Source organism: Salvelinus alpinus, chromosome 2 (genome assembly GCF_045679555.1).
Source record: "Salvelinus alpinus chromosome 2, SLU_Salpinus.1, whole genome shotgun sequence".
NCBI classification, from domain to species: Eukaryota; Metazoa; Chordata; class Actinopteri; order Salmoniformes; family Salmonidae; genus Salvelinus; species Salvelinus alpinus.
This window is the reverse complement of record NC_092087.1, coordinates 100,110,688-100,136,094: the sequence shown is the minus strand read 5'-3', so window position 1 is coordinate 100,136,094 and position 25,407 is coordinate 100,110,688. Positions and strand designations below refer to the sequence as shown.

General features: G+C 45.9%; 3 protein-coding genes across 5 annotated transcripts in view; 1 reads left to right on the top strand and 2 right to left on the bottom strand.

Moving 5' to 3' along the window:
- LOC139546297 (bifunctional apoptosis regulator-like) overlaps positions 1-13,243 on the bottom strand; it is a 25,084-nt gene extending 11,841 nt beyond the window's left edge. The window contains exons 1-4 of the mRNA XM_071354502.1: positions 13,102-13,243; positions 11,480-11,803; positions 6,298-6,396; positions 1,327-1,426 (exon numbers count right to left, since the gene is read on the bottom strand). Coding sequence (XP_071210603.1) covers positions 1,327-1,426; positions 6,298-6,396; positions 11,480-11,796 — 516 coding nt within the window. The 5' untranslated portion in view covers positions 11,797-11,803; positions 13,102-13,243. The remainder of the gene's footprint in view (positions 1-1,326; positions 1,427-6,297; positions 6,397-11,479; positions 11,804-13,101) is intronic.
- Positions 13,244-14,004: 761 nt separating this feature from the next.
- Positions 14,005-17,744, top strand: LOC139546290 (zinc finger protein 391-like). Its single transcript, XM_071354488.1, has 3 exons — positions 14,005-14,513; positions 14,718-15,406; positions 16,302-17,744. The coding sequence occupies exons 1-3, from the start codon at positions 14,084-14,086 to the stop codon at positions 16,611-16,613; spliced, it is 1,431 nt and encodes a 476-aa protein (XP_071210589.1). The 5' UTR covers positions 14,005-14,083; the 3' UTR covers positions 16,614-17,744.
- Positions 17,745-20,418: 2,674 nt separating this feature from the next.
- On the bottom strand, positions 20,419-25,359 carry LOC139546280 (zinc finger protein 436-like). 3 transcript variants are annotated; one of them, XM_071354460.1, is made up of 8 exons: positions 25,248-25,359; positions 24,444-24,621; positions 24,307-24,366; positions 23,101-23,523; positions 22,735-22,853; positions 21,786-21,979; positions 21,129-21,297; positions 20,419-21,013 (listed from the first exon to the last, which is right to left on the bottom strand). In XM_071354460.1, the coding sequence occupies exons 1-8, from the start codon at positions 25,257-25,259 to the stop codon at positions 20,732-20,734; spliced, it is 1,437 nt and encodes a 478-aa protein (XP_071210561.1). In that variant the 5' UTR covers positions 25,260-25,359; the 3' UTR covers positions 20,419-20,731. The 3 variants fall into 3 exon arrangements, with proteins under 3 accessions (XP_071210561.1, XP_071210576.1, XP_071210570.1); XM_071354475.1 differs by having other exon boundaries at positions 22,747-22,853; XM_071354469.1 differs by having other exon boundaries at positions 24,444-24,618; positions 25,248-25,346.
- Positions 25,360-25,407: the final 48 nt, after the last annotated feature.

Sequence of the window (25,407 nt, the reverse complement as noted above, 5' to 3'; positions counted from 1 at the left end):
GGTTCCCCTCACTGACTACTTCCTGTTGATCTCTCCCCAGGTCCCCCTCGCTGACTCCTTCCTGTTGACCTCTCCCCAGGTCCCCCTCACTGACTCCTTCCTGTTGACCTCTCCCCAGGTCCCCCTCACTGACTCCTTCCTGTTGACCTCTCCCCAGGTCCCCCTCACTGACTCCTTCCTGTTGATCTCTCCCCAGGTCCCCCTCACTGACTCCTTCCTGTTGACCTCTCCCCAGGTCCCCCTCGCTGACTCCTTCCTGTTGATCTCTCCCCAGGTCCCCCTCACTGACTCCTTCCTGTTGATCTCTCCCCAGGTCCCCCTCACTGACTCCTTCCTGTTGACCTCTCCCCAGGTCCCCCTCGCTGACTCCTTCCTGTTGACCTCTCCCCAGGTCCCCCCCGATGACTCCTTCCTGTTGACCTCTCCCCAGGTCCCCCTCACTGACTACTTCCTGTTGATCTCTCCCCAGGTCCCCCTCGCTGACTACTTCCTGTTGATCTCTCCCCAGGTCCCCCTCGCTGACTCCTTCCTGTTGACCTCTCCCCAGGTCCCCCTCGCTGACTCCTTCCTGTTGACCTCTCCCCAGGTCCCCCCCACTGACTCCTTCCTGTTGACCTCTCCCCCGGTTCCCCTCACTGACTACTTCCTGTTGATCTCTCCCCAGGTCCCCCTCGCTGACTCCTTCCTGTTGACCTCTCCCCAGGTCCCCCTCACTGACTCCTTCCTGTTGACCTCTCCCCAGGTCCCCCTCACTGACTCCTTCCTGTTGACCTCTCCCCAGGTCCCCCTCGCTGACTCCTTCCTGTTGACCTCTCCCCAGGTCCCCCTCGCTGACTCCTTCCTGTTGATCTCTCCCCAGGTCCCCCTCACTGACTCCTTCCTGTTGATCTCTCCCCAGGTCCCCCTCACTGACTCCTTCCTGTTGACCTCTCCCCAGGTCCCCCTCGCTGACTCCTTCCTGTTGACCTCTCCCCAGGTCCCCCTCGCTGACTCCTTCCTGTTGACCTCTCCCCAGGTCCCCCTCGCTGACTCCTTCCTGTTGACCTCTCCCCAGGTCCCCCTCACTGACTCCTTCCTGTTGACCTCTCCCCAGGTCCCCCTCTCTGACTCCTTCCCGTTGACCTCTCCTCAGGTCCCCCTCGCTGACTCCTTCCCGTTGACCTCTCCCCAGGTCCCCCTCGCTGACTCCTTCCTGTTGACCTCTCCCCAGGTCCCCCCCGATGACTCCTTCCTGTTGACCTCTCCCCAGGTCACGCTGGGAAAAAAGGCTTCTAACCACAAGGCTCTTTTCCTAGTTAAAAATCAAACCCAGTCTCAATCTCTTACCGCGACACAGGTGAGTGCAGTGAGGACTCCAGAGAAGAACCCTCCTGCTCCTCTACCAGGACTGGCCTTGGGGATTCCTCTGGCTGCCTGATCACCATACCTACAGACAGGTTACACACAGACAGGTTACAAACAGACAGACATGTTACAGACAGACAGACAGGTTACACACAGACAGGTTAGACAGGCTACAGACATGTTACAGACCGGTAACAGACAGGTTACACACAGACAGAGAGGTTACACACAGACAGACAGGATACACACAGACAGACAGGTTACACACACACAGACAGACAGGTTAGACAGGCTACAGACATGTTACAGACAGACAGGTTACACACAGACAGGTTACACACAGACAGACAGGTTAGACAGGCTACAGACAGGTTACAGACAGACCAGACAGGTTACAGACAGACAGACAGGTTAGACAGGCTACAGACAGGTTACAGACAGACTGGTTACAGACAGACAGACCGGTTACAGACAGACAGACTGGTTACAGGAAGACCGGTAACAGACTGGTTACAGGAAGACCGGTAACAGACTGGTTACAGACAGACCGGTTACAGACAGACAGACCGGTTACAGGAAGACCGGTAACAGACTGGTTACAGGAAGACCGGTAACAGACTGGTTACAGGAAGACCGGTAACAGACTGGTTACAGGAAGACCGGTAACAGACTGGTTACAGGAAGACCGGTAACAGACTGGTTACAGGAAGACCGGTAACAGACAGGTTACAGGAAGACCGGTAACAGACTGGTTACAGGAAGACCGGTAACAGACTGGTTACAGGAAGACCGGTAACAGACTGGTTACAGGAAGACCGGTAACAGACTGGTTACAGGAAGACCGGTAACAGACTGGTTACAGGAAGACCGGTTACAGACTGGTTACAGGAAGACCGGTAACAGACTGGTTACAGGAAGACCGGTAACAGACAGGTTACAGGAAGACCGGTAACAGACTGGTTACAGGAAGACCGGTAACAGACCGGTTACAGACTGGTTACAGGAAGACCGGTTACAGAGGGGCCTAGGTATGAGCAACATGTTCATACAGCTGGGGTTCCATGCTATCAAGCGTCTCAGAGTAGGACTGCTGATCTAGGATCAGATCCCCCCCCCGTCCATGTAATAGTATTCATTGTGATCTAAAAGCCCAAAGTGATCCCAGATCAGCACTCCTTCTCAGACACTGGATCCATACAGATGTTGTTGATTTGACATGAGCTTTATAATCCGCTAGATGACCAGCAGTATGTGGACACCTGCTCATCCAACATCTCATTCCTAAATCATGGCCATTAATATGGAGTTGGTCCTCACCCTCCCCCTTTTTGCTGCTATAACAGCCTCTAACTCTTCTGGGAAGGCTTTCCAGTAGATGTTGGAACATTGCTGCTATAACAGCCTCCAGTCTTCTGGGAAGGCTTTCCACTAGATGATGGAACATTGCTGCTATAACAGCCTCCACCTCTTCTGGGAAGGCTTTCCACTAGATGATGGAACATTGCTGCTATAACAGCCTCCACCTCTTCTGGGAAGGCTTTCCACTAGATGTTGGAACATTGCTGCTATAACAGCCTCCACCTCTTCTGGGAAGGCTTTCCACTAGATGATGGAACATTGCTGCTATAACAGCCTCCACCTCTTCTGGGAAGGCTTTCCACTAGATGATGGAACATTGCTGCTATAACAGCCTCCACCCTTCTGGGAAGGCTTTCCACTAGATGATGGAACATTGCTGCTATAACAGCCTCCACCTCTTCTGGAAAGGCTTTCCACTAGATGTTGGAACATTGCTGCTATAACAGCCTCCAGTCTTCTGGGAAGGCTTTCCACTAGATGTTGGAACATTGCTGCTATAACAGCCTCCACCTCTTCTGGGAAGGCTTTCCACTAGATGTTGGAACATTGCTGCTATAACAGCCTCCACCTCTTCTGGGAAGGCTTTCCACTAGATGATGGAACATTGCTGCTATAACAGCCTCCACCTCTTCTGGGAAGGCTTTCCACTAGATGATGGAACATTGCTGCTATAACAGCCTCCACCCTTCTGGGAAGGCTTTCCACTAGATGTTGGAACATTGCTGCTATAACAGCCTCCACCTCTTCTGGGAAGGCTTTCCACTAGATGTTGGAACATTTGCTGCGGAGACTTGCTTCCATTCGGCCAGAAGAGCATCAGTGAGGTCGGGCACTGATGTTGGGCGATTAGGCCTGGTTCCAATTCATCCCAAAGGTCTTCGATGGTGTTGAGTCAAGTTCTTCCACACTGATCTCGACAAACCATTTCTGTATGGACCTTGCTTTGTGCATGGGGGCACTGTCATGCTGAAACAGGAAAGGGGTTCCCCAAACTGTTGCCATAAAGTTGGAAGCACAGAATCGTCTAGAATGTCATTGTATGCTGTAGCGTTGAGATTTCGCTTCGCTGGAACTAAGGGGCCTAGCCTGAACCATGAAAAACAGACCATTATTCCTCCACCAAACTTTACAGTTGGCACTATGCTTTGGGGTATATGTAGTGTTAACCTGGCATCCGCCAAACCCAGATTCATCTGTCGGACTGCCAGATGGTGAAGCGTGATTCATCACTCCAGAGAACGCGTTTCCACTGCTCCAATGGCGGCGAGCTTTATACCACTCCAGCCGACGCTTGGCGTTGCGCATGGTGATCTTGTGCGGCTGCTCGGCCATGGAAACCCATATCGCGAAGCTCTTGTGTTAACGTTGCTTCCAGAGGCAGTTTGTAACTCTGTAGCGAGTGTTGCAACCGAGGAGGATTTTTACGTGCTTCAGCTCTCGGCGGTCCCGTTCTGTGAGCTTGTGTGGCCGACCGCGTGACAGTCACAGCTCTTCATTAAGGCCATTCTACTTACAATGTTTTTCATATGGAGATTGCAAGGCTCTATGCTCAATTGTATACACCTGTCAGCAACGGGTGTGGCTGAAACAGCCGAATCCACTAATTTGAAGGGGTGTCCACATACTTCTGCAGATACAGTGCATTCAGAAAGAATTCAGACCCCTTTTCCCACATTATGTCACAGCCTTATTCTAAAAAGGATTAAATCAAATATTTTCCTCATCAATCTACACACAATACCCCATAATGACAAAGCTAAAATAGGTTTAGAAATGTTTGCAAATTTTATTTAAAAAAAAAAAAAATTAATTAAATACCGTATTTACATAAGTATTCAGACCCTTTGCTATGAGACTCAAAATTGAGCTCAGGTGCATCCTGTTTCCATTGATCATCCTTGAGATGTTTCTACAACTAGATTGGAGTCCACCTGTGGTACATTTAATTGATTGGACATGATTTGGAAAGGCACACACCTGTCTGTATAAGGTCCCACAGTTGACAGTGCATGTCAGAGCAAAAACCATGCCATGAGGTCAAAGTAATTGTCCGTATTGCCCCGAGACAGGATTGCGTCAAGGCACAGATTTCGGGAAGGGTACCTTAAACATTTCTGTAGCATTGAAGATCCCTAAGAACACAGTGGCCTCCATCATTCTTAAATGAAGGACGTTTGAAACCACAAAGACTCTTCCTAGAGCTGGCCGCCTGGCCAAATTGAGCAGTCGGGAGAAGGGCCTTGGTCAGGGAGGTGACCAAGAACCTGATGGTCACTCTGACAGAGCTCCAGAGTTCCTCTGTGGAGATGGGAGAACCTTCCAGAAGGACAACCATCTCTGCAGCACTCCACCAATGGTAGGTCGCTTTACAGAAGCCACTCTTCAGTAAAAGGCACATGACAGCCCACTTGGAGTAAAAGGCACATGACAGACTCTCAGACCTGATGAAACATGATTCTTTGGTCTGATGAAACCAAGATTGAACTCCTTGGCCTAAATGCCAAACGTCATGTCTGGAGAAAACCTGGCACCATCCCTATGGTGAAGCATGGTGGTGGCGGCATCATGCTGTTTTTCAGTGGCAGGGAGACTAGTCAGGATCGAGGCAAAGATGAACGGAGCAAAGTACAGAGAGATCCTTGATGAAATCCTGAGCGCTCTGGAGCAGGTTGTCAGACTGGGGCGAAGGTTCACCTTCCAAAGGGACAACGACCCTGAGCGCAAAGCCAAGACAACGCAGGAGTGGCTTTGGGACAAGTCTCTGAATGTCCTTGAGTGGCCCAGCCAGAGCCCGGACTTGAACCCGATCGAACATCTCTGGAGCAGCGATGCTCCCCATCCAACCTGACAGAGCTTGAGAGGATCTGCAGAGAAGAATGGGAGAAACTCCCCAAATACAGGTGTGCCAAGCTTGTAGCGTCATTCACATGAAGACTCGATGCTGTCATCGCTGCCAAAGGTGCTTCAACAAAGTACTGAATAAAGGGTCTGAAAACGTACGTAAATGTGATAGTTTTTTATTAATAATTTAACGAGGGAAAAAAACAATTTAATCAATTTTAGATTAAGGCTGTAACCTAACAAAATGTGGAAAAAGTCAAGGGGTCTGAATACTTTCCGAAGGCACTGTATATGTACAGTACCAGTCAAAAGTGTGGACACACCTACTCATTCAAGGGTTTTTCTTTATTTTTACTATTTTCTACATTCTAGAATAATAGTGAAGATATCAAAACTATGAAATAACACATGGAATCATGTAGTAACCAAAAAAGTGTTAAATCAAAATCTATTTTATATTTGAGATTCTTCAAAGTAGCCACCCCTTGCCCCGAAGACAGCCCTGCTCACTCTTGGCATTCTCTCAACCAGCCTCATGAGGTAGTCACCTGGAATGCATTTCAATTAACAGGTCTGCCTTGTTAAAAGTTAATTTGTGGAATTTCTTTCCTTCTTAATGCCAAGAGTGTGCAAAGCTGTCAACAAGGCAAAGGGTGGCTACTTTGAACAATCTCAAATAGGCCAGCTGGCTCTGAGTGTGTTAGTACGGTACCTCTGAAAGGCCAGCAGGCTCTGAGTGTGTTAGTACGGTACCTCTGAAAGGCCAGCAGGCTCTGGGTGATCTTGGGGTTCCTCTGGATCTCTGCTCTCCTCCTACCCACCACCTCTGAGAACAACCGCTCTACTGCATCTCTGAGAGAGGGAGGGGGCGGGTAGAAAGGATGGAGGAGGTGGAGGGAGAAGGAGGGGTAGAGGAGGGAGAGGGGTAGAGGAGGGATTGGGGTAGAGGAGGGATTGGGGTAGAGGAGGGAGAGGGGTAGAGGAGGGAGAGGGGTAGAGGGAGAGTGGTAGAGTGGTAGAGGAGGGAGAGGGGTAGAGGAGGGAGAGGGGTAGAGGAGGGAGAGAGAGCGAGAAGGGAAGGGTGGAGAGAGGAGGGAGAGACGGGTGAGAGAGGGAGGAGTAAAAGGTAAGAAAGAAAGTTGATATGAAAACCAATAGAACAAGAAGAGAAAATCAGGTTAATGGGATGAAGAAGTCTATAAAATAAATTGTCAGTGCTTACATGGATGGATTTTGACAGGGCTACCTTGGAGCTAGGTAAGACATGCCTCATTATTTGAAGTTAAACATAAAGTAAAAAGCGTCACATTGCAAAGTGGTGGGTGACGCGCTGATACCCTGCCTACCACTGACTGTAGCCCAGGTCAGCCCAACCCTCTTCCTGGAGATCTACTGTCCTGTAGGTTTTCAGTCCAACCCTCTTCCTGGAGATCTACTGTCCTGTAGGTTTTCAGCCCAACCCTCTTCCTGGATATCTACTGTCCTGTAGGTTTTCAGTCCAACCCTCTTCCTGGAGATCTACTGTCCTGTAGGTTTTCAGTCCAACCCTCTTCCTGGAGATCTACTGTCCTGTAGGTTTTCAGTCCAACACTCTTCCTGGAGATCTACTGTCCTGTAGGTTTTCAGTCCAACCCTCTTCCTGGAGATCTACTGTCCTGTAGGTTTTCAGTCCAACCCTCTTCCTGGAGATCTACTGTCCTGTAGGTTTTCAGTCCAACCCTCTTCCTGGAGATCTACTGTCCTGTAGGTTTTCAGTCCAACCCTCTTCCTGGAGATCTACTGTCCTGTAGGTTTTCAGCCCAACCCTCTTCCTGGATATCTACTGTCCTGTAGGTTTTCAGCCCAACCCTCTTCCTGGAGATCTACTGTCCTGTAGGTTTTCAGTCCAACCCTCTTCCTGGAGATCTACTGTCCTGTAGGTTTTCAGTCCAACCCTCTTCCTGGAGATCTACTGTCCTGTAGGTTTTCAGTCCAACCCTCTTCCTGGAGATCTACTGTCCTGTAGGTTTTCAGTCCAACCCTCTTCCTGGAGATCTACTGTCCTGTAGGTTTTCAGTCCAACACTCTTCCTGGAGATCTACTGTCCTGTAGGTTTTCAGTCCAACCCTCTTCCTGGAGATCTACTGTCCTGTAGGTTTTCAGTCCAACCCTCTTCCTGGAGATCTACTGTCCTGTAGGTTTTCAGTCCAACCCTCTTCCTGGAGATCTACTGTCCTGTAGGTTTTCAGTCCAACCCTCTTCCTGGAGATCTACTGTCCTGTAGGTTTTCAGCCCAACCCACTTCCTGGAGATCTACTGTCCTGTAGGTTCAGTCCAACCCTCTTCCTGGAGATCTACTGTCCTGTAGGTTTTCAGTCCAACCCTCTTCCTGGAGATCTACTGTTCTCTAGGTTCAGCCCAACCCACTTCCTGGAGATCTACTGTCCTGTAGGTTTTCAGTCCAACCCTCTTCCTGGAGATCTACTGTCCTGTAGGTTTTCAGTCCCTCTTCCTGGAAATCTACTGTCCTGTAGGTTTTCAGTCCAACCCTCTTCCTGGAGATCTACTGTCCTGTAGGTTTTCAGTCCAACCCTCTTCCTGGAGATCTACTGTCCTGTAGGTTTTCAGTCCAACCCTCGTCCTGGAGATCTACTGTCCTGTAGGTTTTCAGTCCAACCCTCTTCCTGGAGATCTACTGTCCTGTAGGTTTTCAGTCCAACCCTCTTCCTGGAGATCTACTGTCCTGTAGGTTCAGTCCAACCCTCTTCCTGGAGATCTACTGTCCTGTAGGTTTTCAGTCCCTCTTCCTGGAGATCTACTGTCCTGTAGGTTTTCAGCCCAACCCTCTTCCTGGAGATCTACTGTCCTGTAGGTTTTCAGACCAAACCACTTCCTGGAGATCTACTGGCCTGTAGGTTTTCAGCCCAACCCTAATTTAAGACAGCTGATTCAGCTAGTTATGGTCTTGTTGAGCAGCTAATTAGTAGAATCAGGTGTGTTAAATTAGGGTTGGACTGAAAACCTACAGGACCTACCTCAGCAGGAGTAGTGTACTACAGGTCAGTTCCCCTACCTCAGCAGGAGTAGTGTACTACAGGTCAGTTCCCCTACCTCAGCAGGAGTAGTGTACTACAGGTCAGTTCCCCTACCTCAGCAGGAGTAGTGTACTACAGGTCAGTTCCCCTACCTCAGCTGGAGTAGTGTACTACAGGTCAGTTCCCCTACCTCAGCAGGAGTAGTGTACTACAGGTCAGTTCCCCTACCTCAGCAGGAGTAGTGTACTACAGGTCAGTTCCCCTACCTCAGCAGGAGTAGTGTACTACAGGTCAGTTCCCCTACCTCAGCAGGAGTAGTGTACTACAGGTCAGTTCCCCTACCTCAGCAGGAGTAGTGTACTACAGGTCAGTTCCCCTACCTCAGCAGGAGTAGTGTACTACAGGTCAGTTCCCCTACCTCAGCAGGAGTAGTGTACTACAGGTCAGTTCCCCTACCTCAGCAGGAGTAGTGTACTACAGGTTAAGTTCCCCTACCCCAGCAGGAGTAGTGTACTACAGGTCAGTTCCCCTACCTCAGCAGGAGTAGTGTACTACAGGTTAAGTTCCCCTACCTCAGCAGGAGTAGTGTACTACAGGTTAAGTTCCCCTACCTCAGCAGGAGTAGTGTACTACAGGTTAAGTTCCCCTACCTCAGCAGGAGTAGTGTACTACAGGTCAGTTCCCCTACCTCAGCAGGAGTAGTGTACTACAGGTTAAGTTCCCCTACCTCAGCAGGAGTAGTGTACTACAGGTTAAGTTCCCCTACCTCAGCAGGAGTAGTGTACTACAGGTCAGTTCCCCTACCTCAGCAGGAGTAGTGTACTACAGGTCAGTTCCCCTACCTCAGCAGGAGTAGTGTACTACAGGTTAAGTTCCCCTACCTCAGCAGGAGTAGTGTACTAAAGGTCAGTTCCCCTACCTCAGCAGGAGTAGTGTACTACAGGTCAGTTCCCCTACCTCAGCAGGAGTAGTGTACTACAGGTCAGTTCCCCTACCTCAGCAGGAGTAGTGTACTACAGGTCAGTTCCCCTACCTCAGCAGGAGTAGTGTACTACAGGTCAGTTCCCCTACCTCAGCAGGAGTAGTGTACTACAGGTCAGTTCCCCTACCTCAGCAGGAGTAGTGTACTACAGGTTAAGTTCCCCTACCTCAGCAGGAGTAGTGTACTACAGGTTAAGTTCCCCTACCTCAGCAGGAGTAGTGTACTACAGGTCAGTTCCCCTACCTCAGCAGGAGTAGTGTACTACAGGTCAGTTCCCCTACCTCAGCAGGAGTAGTGTACTACAGGTCAGTTCCCCTACCTCAGCAGGAGTAGTGTACTACAGGTCAGTTCCCCTACCTCAGCAGGAGTAGTGTACTACAGGTTAAGTTCCCCTACCTCAGCAGGAGTAGTGTACTACAGGTCAGTTCCCCTACCTCAGCAGGAGTAGTGTACTACAGGTTAAGTTCCCCTACCTCAGCAGGAGTAGTGTACTACAGGTCAGTTCCCCTACCTCAGCAGGAGTAGTGTACTACAGGTCAGTTCCCCTACCTCCAGGGCCTAAAATTTACTTTTTGGTCTATCAGCCACTGTGACAGTTAGATACAAAAAATTTAAAAATCTACCAGCCACTCACATTTTTTTTTTACAAATAACAAATGAACACGCTTTGTAATGTTTCTAAAACAAGAAATGTATTAGTAAGAATAATGTGGTATATTGATCAATTTCATAAATTTTGTGACCTCATTCTTTTAATCAAAAATAGCCGAGACAAAATGTTCAGCTGCCCCACTCGAGTCTTGTCATGCGTGTCTGTGTGTGTGAGATTTGGGATCTGACTGGCGCGTCTCATTGGCTATCAGTTGAAGCAGCACTCAAACTAACGTTGAAAAAACAACCGCACAATGTAAATAGCCAAGAAACACCAGGACAAAGTCTCACTTTGTAGACTTGAGAGAAATTTGACCAACTTTTGTGCCTCTGAGCAGCACCTCCCAAAACATGAATCCATCAGCACGTCCCTCATTGCACAGCTCCCCTGCCAGGCAGTATTACTGTGTGTGGTGGGATCTAGGAACCCTATTTCTTCCTAATTAACAGCCCTGAAACTAAACAGCAGAAACACTTTGAAAACAGGTACCTACCACTATCTAAACCTACCAGCACCTAAACCTACCACTACCTAAACCTACCACTACCTAAACCTACCACTACCTAAACCTACCAGCACCTAAACCTACCAGCACCTAAACCTACCACTACCTAAACCTACCACTACCTAAACCTACCACTACCTAAACCTACCACTATCTAAACCTACCACTACCTAAACCTACCACTACCTAAACCTACCACTACCTAAACCTACCACTATCTAAACCTACCAGCACCTAAACCTACCACTATCTAAACCTACCACTACCTAAACCTACCACTACCTAAACCTACCACTATCTAAACTTACCACTATCTAAACCACTAGTTGGCTGTACCTGCACCAAAACTACAGTATTATTTCTGCACTAGTTGGCTGTACCTGCACCAAAACTACAGTATTATTTCTGCACTAGTTGGCTGTACCTGCACCAAAACTACAGTATTATTTCTGCACTAGTTGGCTGTACCTGAACCCAAACTACAGTATTATTTCTGCACTAGTTGGCTGTACCTGCACCAAAACTACAGTATTTTTCCTTCATATCTGCCTCTCCATCTTTTTAAATAGTGAGCCAATTTGTTTTCAGCACTTTTATTTCCATGACTGATCTAAACTCGTTCACCGTAGTTAGGTGCCGATACGATACGTATTGTGATTGTCACATTGCAATACATATGGTATCGGCATCTAAGTAGGGTGATAATACGGTGAGGTCTCTGGCAGTTCCCAGCTCTAGAGAGTAGTACCAGTACGTCAAGTTCATGTACTCTAGTACCTTACCTCAGCAGGATGTTGACTTTGGGGAAGCCCTCCCACTTCTCCCTGCACTCAGGACACTCAGTCTTCCTACTAGACTCCCACCAGAGAGCCAGGCAGTGGCGGCAGAAGCTGTGACCACAGTTCAACGTTGTCGGGTTGACCAGGACGTCGTAGCAACAGTGGCACCCAAACTGGTCCTCGCTGATGAAGGGGCCGGCAGAGGGCCGGGGGTACGGAGAGGGGTCAGAGGTCACAGGAGGGGTTAGGGGGGAGGAGAGATCGGAGAGAGGGTTGGGGACGGGGGCAGCAGCAGCTCCCCCCTCCATCTGCTGGATCATCTGGGGTCTGGAGGAGAGAGAGAACCAAAGAATAAGTGAGAGGGGGACAGAGGAGAGAGAGAGAGAGAAAGAGCGCGAGACAAAGAGCGAGAAAGAGAATATAGGTTATAAAAAAAACGTTCACTATTTGCACATCGTTACAACACTGTATATCTACATAATATGACATTTGAAATGTCTTTATTATATTGGAACTGTGAGTGTAATGTTTACTGTTTTGTTTATTATCTACTTCATTTGCTTTGGCAATGTTAACATATGTTTCCCATGCCAATAAAGCCCTTGAATTGAATGAGAGCGAGAAGAAAAAGAAAGAGCGAGCGCAAGAGAGAGACAGACAGAAAAACACAAACAGAGAGACAGAGACAGAAAGAGAAAGGCAGAGAGACAGAAAGAGAAAGGCAGAGAGACAGAAAGAGAAAGGCAGAGAGACAGAAAGAGAAAGGCAGAGAGACAGAAAGAGAAAGGCAGAGAGACAGAAAGAGAAAGAGAGAGAGACAAACAGAAAGAGGGAGAGACAAAACTATGAACTGTGTGAGACCTCAATTGGCACCTTATTACCTCAAATCAAAGTTTATTGGTCCTTTACACAGATTTTCAATGTTATCGCAGGTGCAGCAAAATGCATACCTTTCTAGCGCCAACAGTGCAGTAATAACGAGCAATACACACAATCCAAAAGCAGGGGAAAAAACAAGAAATATCATAACGACTACTTTTGACCAGAGCCCAGGGCCCATAGCATAGGCACTCCTCCATAGCCCTATGGGCCATGGTCAAAATGTGTACACTCATTATACTAGGAAATAGGTTGCAATTTGGGACGAAAAATGTCCAAATATTACAGAATAACTGGCTTTGAGTTCTGGCGATGTATTTTTATAGCTAATAAAGTTATTAATACTACGACAGGAAGCCACTTTCATAGCTTCCTTAATTGAGTAGTAACTGACGTTTTGACAGAAATGCAGTTTGGCTAGCTAAATGACAGTTAGTAAACAGGAAGCAACACAAATGCACATAGTATTAAACGAACACTGTAACAAATGCGTAATTGTCAACTCCGCAGATCAACTTATACTGACGGGAAACCTGTTCCTAGGAAAGAGAGGTTCTTGTAGGTTCTCATATATGGCTAGCCATTCAATAAAAACAATAATTATTTTAGTTACCTAATTCTTGACCAAATCACTGTATCTAACGTTAGCTGCTAACTAGTTAGCTAGTCAGTGGCAAACCCCCCAATTTGGCTAACGTTAGCTACCGTTAGGTATAAAACAGCATTTGTCATCTTTAGTTTCCTACCTCAGGAATAACGGCCGTTGCAACCAAGCTGGAAAATCACATCACTGCCGAATAGATGCTTTTCCAAAGTTAGTTTTGATTATGCTAGCTAGCGAATAAGACACGTTGACATTTTCCGAGCAGTCAGACGGGTAGCTAAACAGCTAGCTAGCTTCTCATTTCACTTCTTTCTTGACAGAGGTATATTCATTACACGGAAGCAAACAGAACCAACGGGGAGGGACCTATATTTATTTATTTTCGTTGCAAAATGTTTTCCGTTTGGAGTGAAAGGTTTCCGTTGCTAAACGTTTTGCAACAGACGAGACCTTTTGAAGCGGAATCCGCGTAATGAATACACCCACAGACTCGCTAGGGAAATGATGCGTTCAAAACAACCTGAAAAAATACGAAATTATATATCGTCGTTAGTGATCTTCAGGTCGGAAAGTCGGAGCTCTAGAAAGAGGCCCGAGTTCTCGAGTTGGATGACTGTTCAAATACATTTTCCCCCTCGGGCCTCATTTATTTTCCGAGTTCCCCGTTGTTTTGAACACACTGATGTTGGAGCTTTCCGAGTTCCTAGTTTGCGAGTTTCCAGTTGTTATGAACGCGGCAAACCTCACACTCTGGTCACGCGAGCCGCGCGGTGACGAACTCATGAGCTAAAAAAAAAAAAAAAGTGCTAATGCTCTTCCAGTTCAAAGTTCGATTGTTTTGTCCTTTCGTAGAATCTGTTTCCTGTTTATTATTTTCATGGAAAGTCGTCTATCACACCACGTATGTAGTAATTATCATAGTACATGTCTACGATTGCAGCGTGAGTGACGTAAGGCGGAAGCTGAAAGAATCAAATGGTTAATGTCAGCAAAGCTGTCAAACTGTGTTCTAGAGATATCGCCCTCTTCCCCGAGCACACTGGCTACATAGGGCTCTAAAAAAAGAGCGATCAGTGAACTAACTCTGTATATTGTGCTACGTTGAACCAAAACCCATAGTCACCATGGATACTCTCTACACTTATAGATTACTACCACCCACGTATACCAACACGAAGGACCCTGAATACAGTTATAGACTAGTGAAGCTCGAACTTGTAGACTGCTGGCAAACTCCAGACCTGAACATCATCATCAAACAAGAAGAGGAGGAGGAAGAGGATAGCTTTCTACAAGTTAAAGAAGAGGAGGAGGAAGAGGATATCTCTCTACATGTTAAAGAAGAGGAGGAGGAGGATATCTCTGTACATGTTAAAGAAGAGGAGGAGGAAGAGGATATCTCTGTACAAGTTAAAGAAGAAGATCATGCGTTCATGGTCAAAGTAGAGGAGGAAGAGAAGGACAAAGCTCTTGTAGTTGAAGAAGAAGGGGAGGGTGGTTTTGCAGTCAAAGAAGAAGAAGAGGAAGAAGCTATAGGGGTTTTTATTTTTTCTGGTATGTACAGATAATGGGTACGTCCCAAAATGGCACCCTATTCCCTGTAGAGCCCTACAGGCCTTGGTCAAAAGTAGTAGCCTATAAAGGGAATAAGGTGCCAATTGTGGGACGCAAGCCAACATTGAGTGTTTGCTAGTATGAACCTTAGCATGGTACTGTTTCTTCAGATTTAACCCAGCACTCTTTATTTCCTTGACGCAGACGGAAACTGCAACCAGTGGCCTGTCAGTGGGAAGAGTCCCTCCGTATCAGAAGAACCTCAACAACAACCAAAACAAAAACACACACGACCAAAGAAACAACAAAAACAGACACGACCAAAGAAACAGCAAAAACAGACCCAGGAACGCCACCACTCCCCTCTGTACTGCCACGACTGTGGGATGAGTTTTGTCAGCCCTGGGATACTGAACGCGCACCGCAGAATCCACCAGCCCAGAATAATCCACACCACCACCACCACCACCGGTGAGCCGTCTCACTACTGCCACGACTGCGGCAAGACCTTCGACACCGCCCGCTACCTCAACAAGCACCGCTTGGTTCACACAGCAGAGAGGACGCACCACTGCTCTCAGTGTGACCGGAGCTTCCTGAGACTCCAGCACCTCAAAGAACACCAGAGAACCCACAGCGGAGAGAAGCCTCACTACTGCTCCGTGTGTGGGAAGGGCTTCACCAAGGTCCGACTGCTCCGGACACACCAACGGCTGCACGCCGTGGAGGGGGCTGACGTCGTCGGGGACGGGACGGGGACGGGGATGAAGGAGGGTAGTGGGGTGGTGATGTCAGCGATGGGGCGGAAGAGAGCTCTGAGAGTGCTGGCCGGAGTGGACTACTACTACTGCTCTGAGTGTGGGAAGAGCTTCTCCAGTGCGGCCTATCTTAAGGTGTGTAAAATGGAATCACTCTCACACTACGTCTGTTCCCATTTACCACCTGTATTGACAAGCCTATACAGCCTATACAGTGGGCCGGCCTATACAGTGGGCCAGGCCTATACAGTGGGCCAGCCTATACAGTGGGCCGGGCCTATACAGTGGGCCGGGCCTATACAGTGGGCCGGGCCTATACAGTGGGGCCGGGCCTATACAGTGGGGCCGGGCCTATACAGTGGGGCCGGCCTTTCTGTTATTTTTTCCCCCACGTACTTTATTAGCCCAGCACCTACGTTTGTTAAGGATGTGGGTATTGACCACAAACGTTTCTACAGATATCAAATCAAATTTTATTTGTCACATACACATGGTTAGCAGATGTTAATGCGAGTGTAGCGAAATGCTTGTGCTTCCAGTTCCGACCATGCAGTAATATCTAACAAGTACTTACATGCAGTTGCCAGACTTGGCTCAGTAGCCGTCTCTCCCATTGAAATAGAATGAATAGAACACGGACGTCCCCGTTCAAGTCAGTGATGTCATAATGGGTGGATGGCGGTTCAGTTTGCCAGTCTAATTGCCCGGGTTGGCGGTTCCTAGCCTGTTCCATTCATTCCATTTCTATGGTGTCTCCAAATAACCATGTACAATAGAAAACCTATAGAAAACCTATTGTACATGAAATGTTCAGATATACTATTTCTGTCTAGAACAAACATGCCTCTCTGACATGTAGCATAAGGAATCATGTCAGCTCTATTCATGGCATTTCTATTCCGCAAAGTTCAACAACTTTTCAGCTACTGAACGTGGCCCTGTTGTTTCAATTTTGATGAACAATGCGTTTCTAAACACAGAGATCCTGTAAAATAAAGTTCTAATATGTAATTCTATGTTTCTGTTTCAGGTGCATCAGAAGGCTCACACAGGAGACAAACCATATCAGTGTGCTCACTGTAAGAAGTCATTCGGCACGTCATGGGGTTTAAAGGTTCACCGGCAGAATCGCTCTGGAGAGAAGCCCCACCAGTGCGCCGACTGTGGGAAGAGGTTCTCGGACCTGCGCAGCCACAAAGCCCACCAGAGCACCCACACTGGAGAGAAACCATACACATGCCCTGTCTGTGGAAAAGGCTTTGCCTGGCAAAAGAGCCTACAGAAACACCAGGCCACACACAGCAGCAGTGGTGGTGGAATCATAGAAGTATATATAGAATAATGTATGATATCCTGGAGGGTTTCACTCCAACCTCAATCTAGCAGGTTATTTACAACTACGGGACAGGAGGGTAGCTCTCCAGGAACAGGGTTGGGTTATAGGAGGGTAGCTCTCCAGGAACAGGGTTGGGTTATAGGAGGGTAGCTCTCCAGGAACAGGGTTGGGTTATAGGAGGGTAGCTCTCCAGTAACAGGGTTGGGTTATAGGAGGGTAGCTCTCCAGGAACAGGGTTGGGTTATAGGAGGGTAGTGCTCCAGGAACAGGGTTGGGTTATAGGATGGTAGCTCTCCAGGAACAGGGTTGGGTTATAGGAGGGTAGCTCTCCAGGTTAATCAAGTCACATCACCTGGATTTTAACTTTTATTTTAAGGCTTTTCCAGAAATGAGAATTAGATTCAAAATGAAAGCAATCGTCTCAGTGTGTGCCCGGAGGATGGGGCTGGACCAGCTGACATAAAAAGAAAAGGGGACAGTTTGATTAAAAGCTTTAAATAAAAGTAAAAATCCAGGTCAAAACACAGGGCCCTAATTATAGAAACACCGGCTGGTAATGCTCTGTCTTGGATGAGGGAATGCTGTTGTGTCAGAAGGACTGTTTTAATTAACACACCGGATGGTAATGCTCTGTCTTGGATGAGGGAATGCTGTTGTGTCAGAAGGACTGTTTTAATTAACACAGCGGATGGTAATGCTCTCTCTTGGATGAGGTAATGCTGATGTGTCAGAAGGACTGTTTTAATTAACACAACGGATGGTAATGCTCTCTCTTGGATGAGGGAATGCTGTTGTGTCAGAAGGACTGTTTTAATTAACACAACGGATGGTAATGCTCTGTCTTGGATGAGGGAATGCTGTTGTGTCAGAAGGACTGTTTTAATTACATCAAAATGTCACATGAGTTTGTGACTTGTAATTTATATATTTTAGATGTTTATATTCATACACAAATGTAGTTTATAAACCTAGTTTTTGTTCTCTCAACGTGTTCTTTGGATGGATTGTGCAACAGGTGATGGCTATCTTTTGTTTCCCCGACAGCAAAATGTTCTCACTATAACATGAAGTGTTTGGAGTAATGTTTGGATCTGAAATGAATGATGAAAAATAGACATGGTCAGTTGTTGCACTCCGGTCTGATTTCTGTCTTCATTTTGTCGCTGAGTTCAAAGCACATGCTAACGTCTGGTAGCATAACATCTGATTTCTGTCTTTATTTTGTCGCTGAGTTCAAAGCACATGCTAAAATCTGGTAGCATAACATCTGATTTCTGTCTTCATTTTGTCGCTAAGTTCAAAGCACGTGCTAACGTCTGGTAGCGTAACATCGGATTTCTGTCTTTATTTTGTAGCTGAGTTCAAAGCACATGCTAACATCTGGTAGCATAACATCTGATTTCTGTCTTTATTTTGTCGCTGAGTTCAAAGCACATGCTAACGTCTGGTAGCATAACATCTGATTTCTGTCTTTATTTTGTCGCTGAGTTCAAAGCACATGCTAACGTCTGGTGACATAACATCTGATTTCTGTCTTTATTTTGTCGCTGAGTTCAAAGCACATGCTAACGTCTGGTAGCACAACATCTGATTTCTGTCTTTATTTTGTCGCTGAGTTCAAAGCACATGCTAACATCTGGTAGCATAACATCTGATTTCTGTCTTTATTTTGTAGCTGAGTTCAAAGCACATGCTAACGTCTGGTAGCATAACATCTTATTTCTGTCTTCATTTTGTAGCTGAGTTCAAAGCACATGCTAACATCTGGTAGCATAACATCTGATTTCTGTCTTTATTTTGTCGCTGAGTTCAAAGCACGTGCTAACGTCTGGTAGCATAACATCTGATTTCTGTCTTTATTTTGTCGCTGAGTTCAAAGCACGTGCTAACGTCTGGTAGCATAACATCTGATTTCTGTCTTTATTTTGTCGCTGAGTTCAAAGCACGTGCTAACGTTTGGTAGCATAACATCTGATTTCTGTCTTTATTTTGTAGCTGAGTTCAAAGCACATGCTAACGTCTGGTAGCACAACATCTGATTTCTGTCTTTATTTTGTCGCTGAGTTCAAAGCACATGCTAACGTCTGGTAGCATAACATCTGATTTCTGTCTTTATTTTGTCGCTGAGTTCAAAGCACATGCTAACGTCTGGTAGCATAACATCTGATTTCTGTCTTTATTTTGTAGCTGAGTTCAAAGCACATGCTAACGTCTGGTGACATAACATCTGATTTCTGTCTTTATTTTGTAGCTGAGTTCAAAGCACATGCTGAGGTCTAGTAGCATAACAGTTCACCACATATTGACGTCTTCATATCCGCTTTGAAGCCTTTCAAAAAGGAGATCTGTCATTGGAACTGGAGGGTGAGCAAAACCACTCTATTGAGCAGTGGAGGCTGGTGGGAGGATCTACAGGAGGACGGGCTCGTTGTAATGGCTGGAAAGGATTGAAATGGAATGGAGCCAAACGTGGTTTACATATGTTTGTTATTGTTTGATATCGTTCCATTTCAGACATGACAATGACCCAGTCTTCCTATAGCTCCTCCCACAAGCCTCCATCCATTTTGAGGTGTGTAACCCCTCCTCCAAAACATGGCTGTAGTTACTAGGTACACTACTTTAACAGATAAAGTGACTTACAGATTTTGTTTCGTTTCATGACTGTTATCTTTATTGACTGGTTGTATTGATTAATTATAACCACTGACATGGTTTAATGGTAACCTTTACACAAACATGATTGCCAACAGATTTGTCCAAGAGAAACAATTCACATCATAAACTAGGATTCCATCCAATTGGTGACAGATTTCCATGTTAATATTCTAGAATTAGCATAAATAAAATATGCGCATATTCCCACCAGTGGTGTTTCCACCAAACTGAATTGTTGCGAATAAAAATCAGTGCGTGATGACGTAGTGAACGCAAAATGTACTTTTCCCACATTTTTTCAATGTGTTTCCGTTGCATTTTCAACACTACGGATAGTTTTGTCACAAAAACTGTTGCGTTAAATAGCAAACGTGCCTAGTCTGGTTTTGGCACGTGCGCTCTAGCCAGCAGCTCACAGATAGAGTTTGGGAAGGTTAGTCTACAATACATTATGAGATTATGGATAAGAGCGAGAATATTTTGATTTGTCAAAAGGCAATCAATCATCGACGATCATGTCACCAGAATAAGACCCTCGACAGTTATTGGAAAGGAGCATCAAGATCACCGTGCACTTTCACCACCCTGTGAAGTTCATCATCCCTGATTTCATCTGTAGCCTAATAAACTGCTTGCTTTACCGACGAGTCGTAGGGGGAGGACCACAGACCACGTCATCGCGTGAGTGACCTCCAAACTTACTTTGATATGACAGGTAATATATCAATATTTGCACATAAAGGCATTTCCAGCGCCATTTCTCGCATAAATAATTTGACCGACACAAAAAGATCCCATCATGTCGACGCACAAATTATCTGTCGGCATTTATAAAATTGTATCAAAAACTAAACAGCTGTCATTCTTTTTTTGGTTTATACAGTATGACTTTACACACATAAAAACCGTAATGGAAACGTAGTAAAATGTGTCTTTCATGTAATGTCAGTTTCTAAACAACCTAAAAAAATGTCTCAAAACATTTAATCAAAAGGATCATTCTATCGGCATCTTAAACAGAGCATTGACCTCGTGTCTGTTCAGTGCAATGACAGAACATTCTAATAGACATGTTGACGTCATCACGGAACGAGTAGAGTGCTAGCAAAGTAATGTGATAAACATTTTTTTTTACAATTGGTCACAATTGGCATCGATGGCATCACTGAGGATGATAAATATATATATTTTTTGGGGAGGGGGTTTCCGAGTGGCACAGTGGTCTAAGGCACTGCATTTCAGTGCAAGAGGCGTCACTACAGTCCCTGGTTTGAATCCAGGCTGTATCACATCCGGCCGTGATTGGGAGTCCCATAGTGCGGTGCACAATTGGCCCAGCGTCGTCCAGGTTTGGCCGGGGTAGGCCGTCATTATAAATAAGAATTAGTTCTTAACTGACTTGCCTAGTTAAATAAAGGTTAAATAAATAAAAAAAAGTTTGTTTCTAGCCAACAAAAAAAAAAAAATCAAGACATCGTTACATCATCATCGTGTGACGTAGAGTAGAGCTTGTCCTCGTCCTCTATGTTATTGAGTCCGCTACGTGTGGTGCTGTGGTCCGGGTTGAACTTCATATGTTCCTTCAGCTGCTTCAGCTGATAGTAACTCTTCCCACAGTCATAGCAGTAGAAGGGCTTCTCTCCTGTGTGAATCCTCTGGTGTACCTTTAACTCTGAGGACGTGATGAAACGCTTGTCACAGTCTAAGCAGGGGTAAGGCCTCTCTCCTGTGTGAGTCCTCAGGTGCACCTTCAAAGCAAAAATACAAAATATAAATTGTATTGATTAATAAGAATTTCAGTATACTGTACACAGCAAGTATTATGTTGTGTAACTGAAGAAAAAACAAATAGTTATATTGTACCTTTAAGGTCCCCTGAGCACGGAAGGTCTTGTCGCAGTAGGAGCAGGCGTAAGGCTTCTCCTCAGAGTGTATTCTCTGGTGGAGCTTGAGGTTGGACAGCTGTTTGAATGCCTTGTCGCAGTAGGAGCAGCTGTGAGGCTTGTCCTGGCTGTGGATCTTCTCATGGACCCTGGAACAACAGGCAATGCAAGAACACTGGTTAAGTACTAGTAGTTCTAGTTCACTTGAATATCCCACATTGGGAAATTGGTTTGTCACAGTTTAAAAAAAACTTTTTTTTAAAGACATGACAACATTGAATCATAACAGCAAATACAGTTTAATTAAATAAATTACGACATAACGGATGTCGTAATAAAACAGATTACTTAATAACTTTTTCTCCAGATAAAAACATAATAACCTATTACAATGTCCGGTGGTTATTACGTTATCAGGTGAGTAACACATGGGCCCATACTCATAAAGCATCTCAAAGTAGGAGTGCTGATCTAGGATCAGGTCCCCTTGTACATGTGATGTTGTTCAGATCAGATCCAATAGGAGTGATGATCTAGGATCAGATCCCTCAGTCCAGTCATTATAATCTAAAAGACAAAATGGATCCTAAATCCGCACTCCTACTCAGACGATTTATGAATATAGGCCCTGAGTTACCTGAGCTCGCTGGAGGAAGGGAACTTCATGGGGCAGCTGCTGCAGTGGTACGGCTTCTCTCCTGTATGGATACGCTGGTGCTTCTTCAGATGGCCAGACTCCACAAATGTCTTCCCACAGAAGGAGCAGGAGAACGGTCTCTCTCCGGTGTGCCTGCGCTCGTGGGATCTCAGGTTCCCCGTTTGGGCGAAACCCTTAAAACCAAGTCAAATGTAAAATGCATTTAAAATCACGACACACTTTTGCCAGGGGTCTGGAGTATTTACACTGAGTGGACAAAACATTAGGAACGCCTTGCTAATATTGAGTTGCACACCCCCCTTTTTGCCCTTAGAACAGCCTCACTTCGTTGGGGGGCGTGGCCTCTACAAGGTGTTGAAAGAATCCCACAAAGATGCTGGCCCATGTTGACTCCAATGTTGTGTCAAGTTGGTTGGCTGTGCTGTGGGTGGTGGACCATTCTTGATACACACAGGAAATTGTTGAGAGTGAAAAACCCAGCAGCGTTGCGGTATCTTGACACACTCAAACTGGTACACCTGGCACCGACTACAATACTCCGTTCAAAGGCACTTAAATATTTTGTCTTACGTCTCAAGGCTTAACAATACTTCTTTAACCCGTCTCCTCCCCTTCATCTACACTGATTGAAGTGGATTTAACAAGTGACATCAATGAGGGATCATAGCGTTAAATTGGATTCACCTGGTCAGTCTGTGTCATGGAGCAGGTGTTCCTAATGTTGTGTACACTCAGTGGATACACCTGGCGACATGGGTACAAATCCTCTCTCTCTCTCTGTATCTGTCTCCTCTATACATTCCGACTATCACAGTCCATAAAAAAACGATAAATTAATACAAAATCTATTTTAAAATCGCAACACTCTTTACAGTAAAACAATCAAATGACAAAAAGTAAAAGTAAACAATCAGTAAAAGAGACCAACCTTTCCACACACCTCACAGACGTAAGGTCTCTCTCCTGTGTGTGTTCTCTGGTGGGTCTTTAACGCAGCCAGTATGGTGAAGCTCTTGTCACAGTCTGGACAGGGGAATGGTTTCTCTCCTGTATTGGATGAGGACACAAAACACACAATGTATTGAACTTGAATGTCTGATGATTAAATGCTTTTTAAAAAAAGGTACACTAGAATGCCCTTAAAACAATTCAACCAAAAAAGTGGACAAAACTTGCGGCAAAAATATTTATTGACCAGATCGGTTTGGAACTTGACTCTTGATTTTTCACTTGATTGAACTTTGAAAATAAATTTAGACTGAATACTTTCGAAAGGAACCAAAGTAAAAGAAACCTGTGTGTGTGAGTGTGTGTCTCTTCAGCTCGGCTGGTGAGCAGAACCTCTTGGTGCAGGCCGGTACGGAGCAGGGGTACGGTCTCAGTCGGGTGTGGATGATCTGGTGTTTGTCTAAGCTAACAGTGGTGGATAAACGCTTCCCACACCTAGAGCAGGGGAACGGCCTCTGATGACCGTCTTTGGTCTTGTTGGGCTTAGTCCCTGGGTTTGCTGAGATCTGGGAGCTCCTCTCCTCTCCCTCCTCATCTTCCTCTCCGGATGCAGGGTCCTTGTCCGATGCCCCTCCACTGGCAGGGCCAGACCTGGGGTCGTTGTTATGGCGGTGGTTGTTCTTGTCAGGGGTGGCTCTAGGGCCATTGTCAGGGCTGGAGTCATCAGAACTGTGGCTGGTAATGTCAGAAGTGGGGCTTGGGTTGTCATCTGAGGGAACAGACACATCTCAGGTCAGATAAGAGGCTTAGTAACTCCATGGTAGCTCCTCTATGATGCTGTACTCACTAGGCTGTATAGGATATACTATGGCTCCTCTGTGATGCTGTACTCACTAGGCTGTATAGGATATACTATGGCTCCTCTGTGATGCTGTACTCACTAGGCTGTATAGGATATACTATGGCTCCTCTGTGATGCTGTACTCACTAGGCTGTATAGGATATACTATGGCACCTCTGTGATGCTGTACTCACTAGGCTGTATAGGATATACTATGGCTCCTCTGTGATGCTGTACTCACTAGGCTGTATAGGATATACTATGGCTCCTCTGTGATGCTGTACTCACTAGGCTGTATAGGATATACTATGGCACCTCTGTGATGCTGTACTCACTAGGCTGTATAGGATATACTATGGCTCCTCTGTGATGCTGTACTCACTAGGCTGTATAGGATATACTATGGCTCCTCTGTGATGCTGTACTCACTAGGCTGTATAGGATATACTATGGCTCCTCTGTGATGCTGTACTCACTGGGCTGTATAGGATATACTATGGCACCTCTGTGATGCTGTACTCACTAGGCTGTATAGGATATACTATGGCTCCTCTGTGATGCTGTACTCACTAGGCTGTATAGGATATACTATGGCTCCTCTGTGATGCTGTACTCACTAGGCTGTATAGGATATACTATGGCTCCTCTGTGATGCTGTACTCACTAGGCTGTATAGGATATACTATGGCTCCTCTGTGATGCTGTACTCACTAGGCTGTATAGGATATACTATGGCTTCTTCCTCTTCCTCCTTCTTGACGTTGAAGAACCCTGAAGGAAACACACAAGATTGAAATCACGGCAAGTTGTAAATAAACAAATCCCAAAGAGAGAGAAGGCAAGAGCACCTGTACTTGGGTGAGCCACACCCCATATCTCTTCCTCCTCTTCTTCTGTTTTCACATGGGCAAAACTCAGGTACGTTGTTAGGGGCCCACAGTCCTCCTGCTTCACCACCCTCAGGGTCTGCGTTACTTGGTCTCCATGGATACCTTTGGGCCCAGGGGACCCTGGGAGTTTGGTCTCCTGGGAGAGAAGAAAACTGAAGTGGATTTGGCACATGTGCACTTACTAAGAATGTTTCCAGACAAGGCATTTTTAGGGTTACATGTAACTTTGTAACTTTCTTTAGTATATATTTATTTATTTATTGAATTATTGAATTGATTTAGTGTGTTTTTTTCGAAGCACATGCCGGCCAGGAACAGTAGTAATGAAGATAGTTGTTCAGCTTAAATCCATTCTTTGGTCGGTACCGAACATATTTTCACATGATTAATGCTTGAAAATTTGTGAACGGCAAGTTGAATGGCTGTTTCCTGGGCTTAAAGGAGAATCGCAATATTCAACTGACTCCTTCGTAAACCCAGATTCTGGTTTATTCTACATCGTGCCTGAACATGCATCTACACATATTCATTGATGGAAACTGCTAGCCTGGTGGAATCAACATGATCGCTGCATTGACCATTCTATGCTATTTCACTTCACTTATGTAACGTGAAATAGAACAGTGAACGTATCGATTAGACTGCTTCCACCAGGCTAGGAAACTGCTGCGTTGTTCAGAACTGGCCGCTGAAAACAAAAAACATACGCCCACCTTCGAAACATTATACACGTTATATTTTAGTTTATTGTTATCTACTCACCACCACGTCCATTGTATATAGTAGTGCTCTTTAAAAAAGGTCAGAATATGAAACAAACTGGTTGTTGTTTTTACTTCCCGCTTCCGCCTCAGTGTCGTCAGACGTGATCATCTAGACAGATAGACGAGAGTAATCAACTACCGCTTGTGATTTCGCTAGT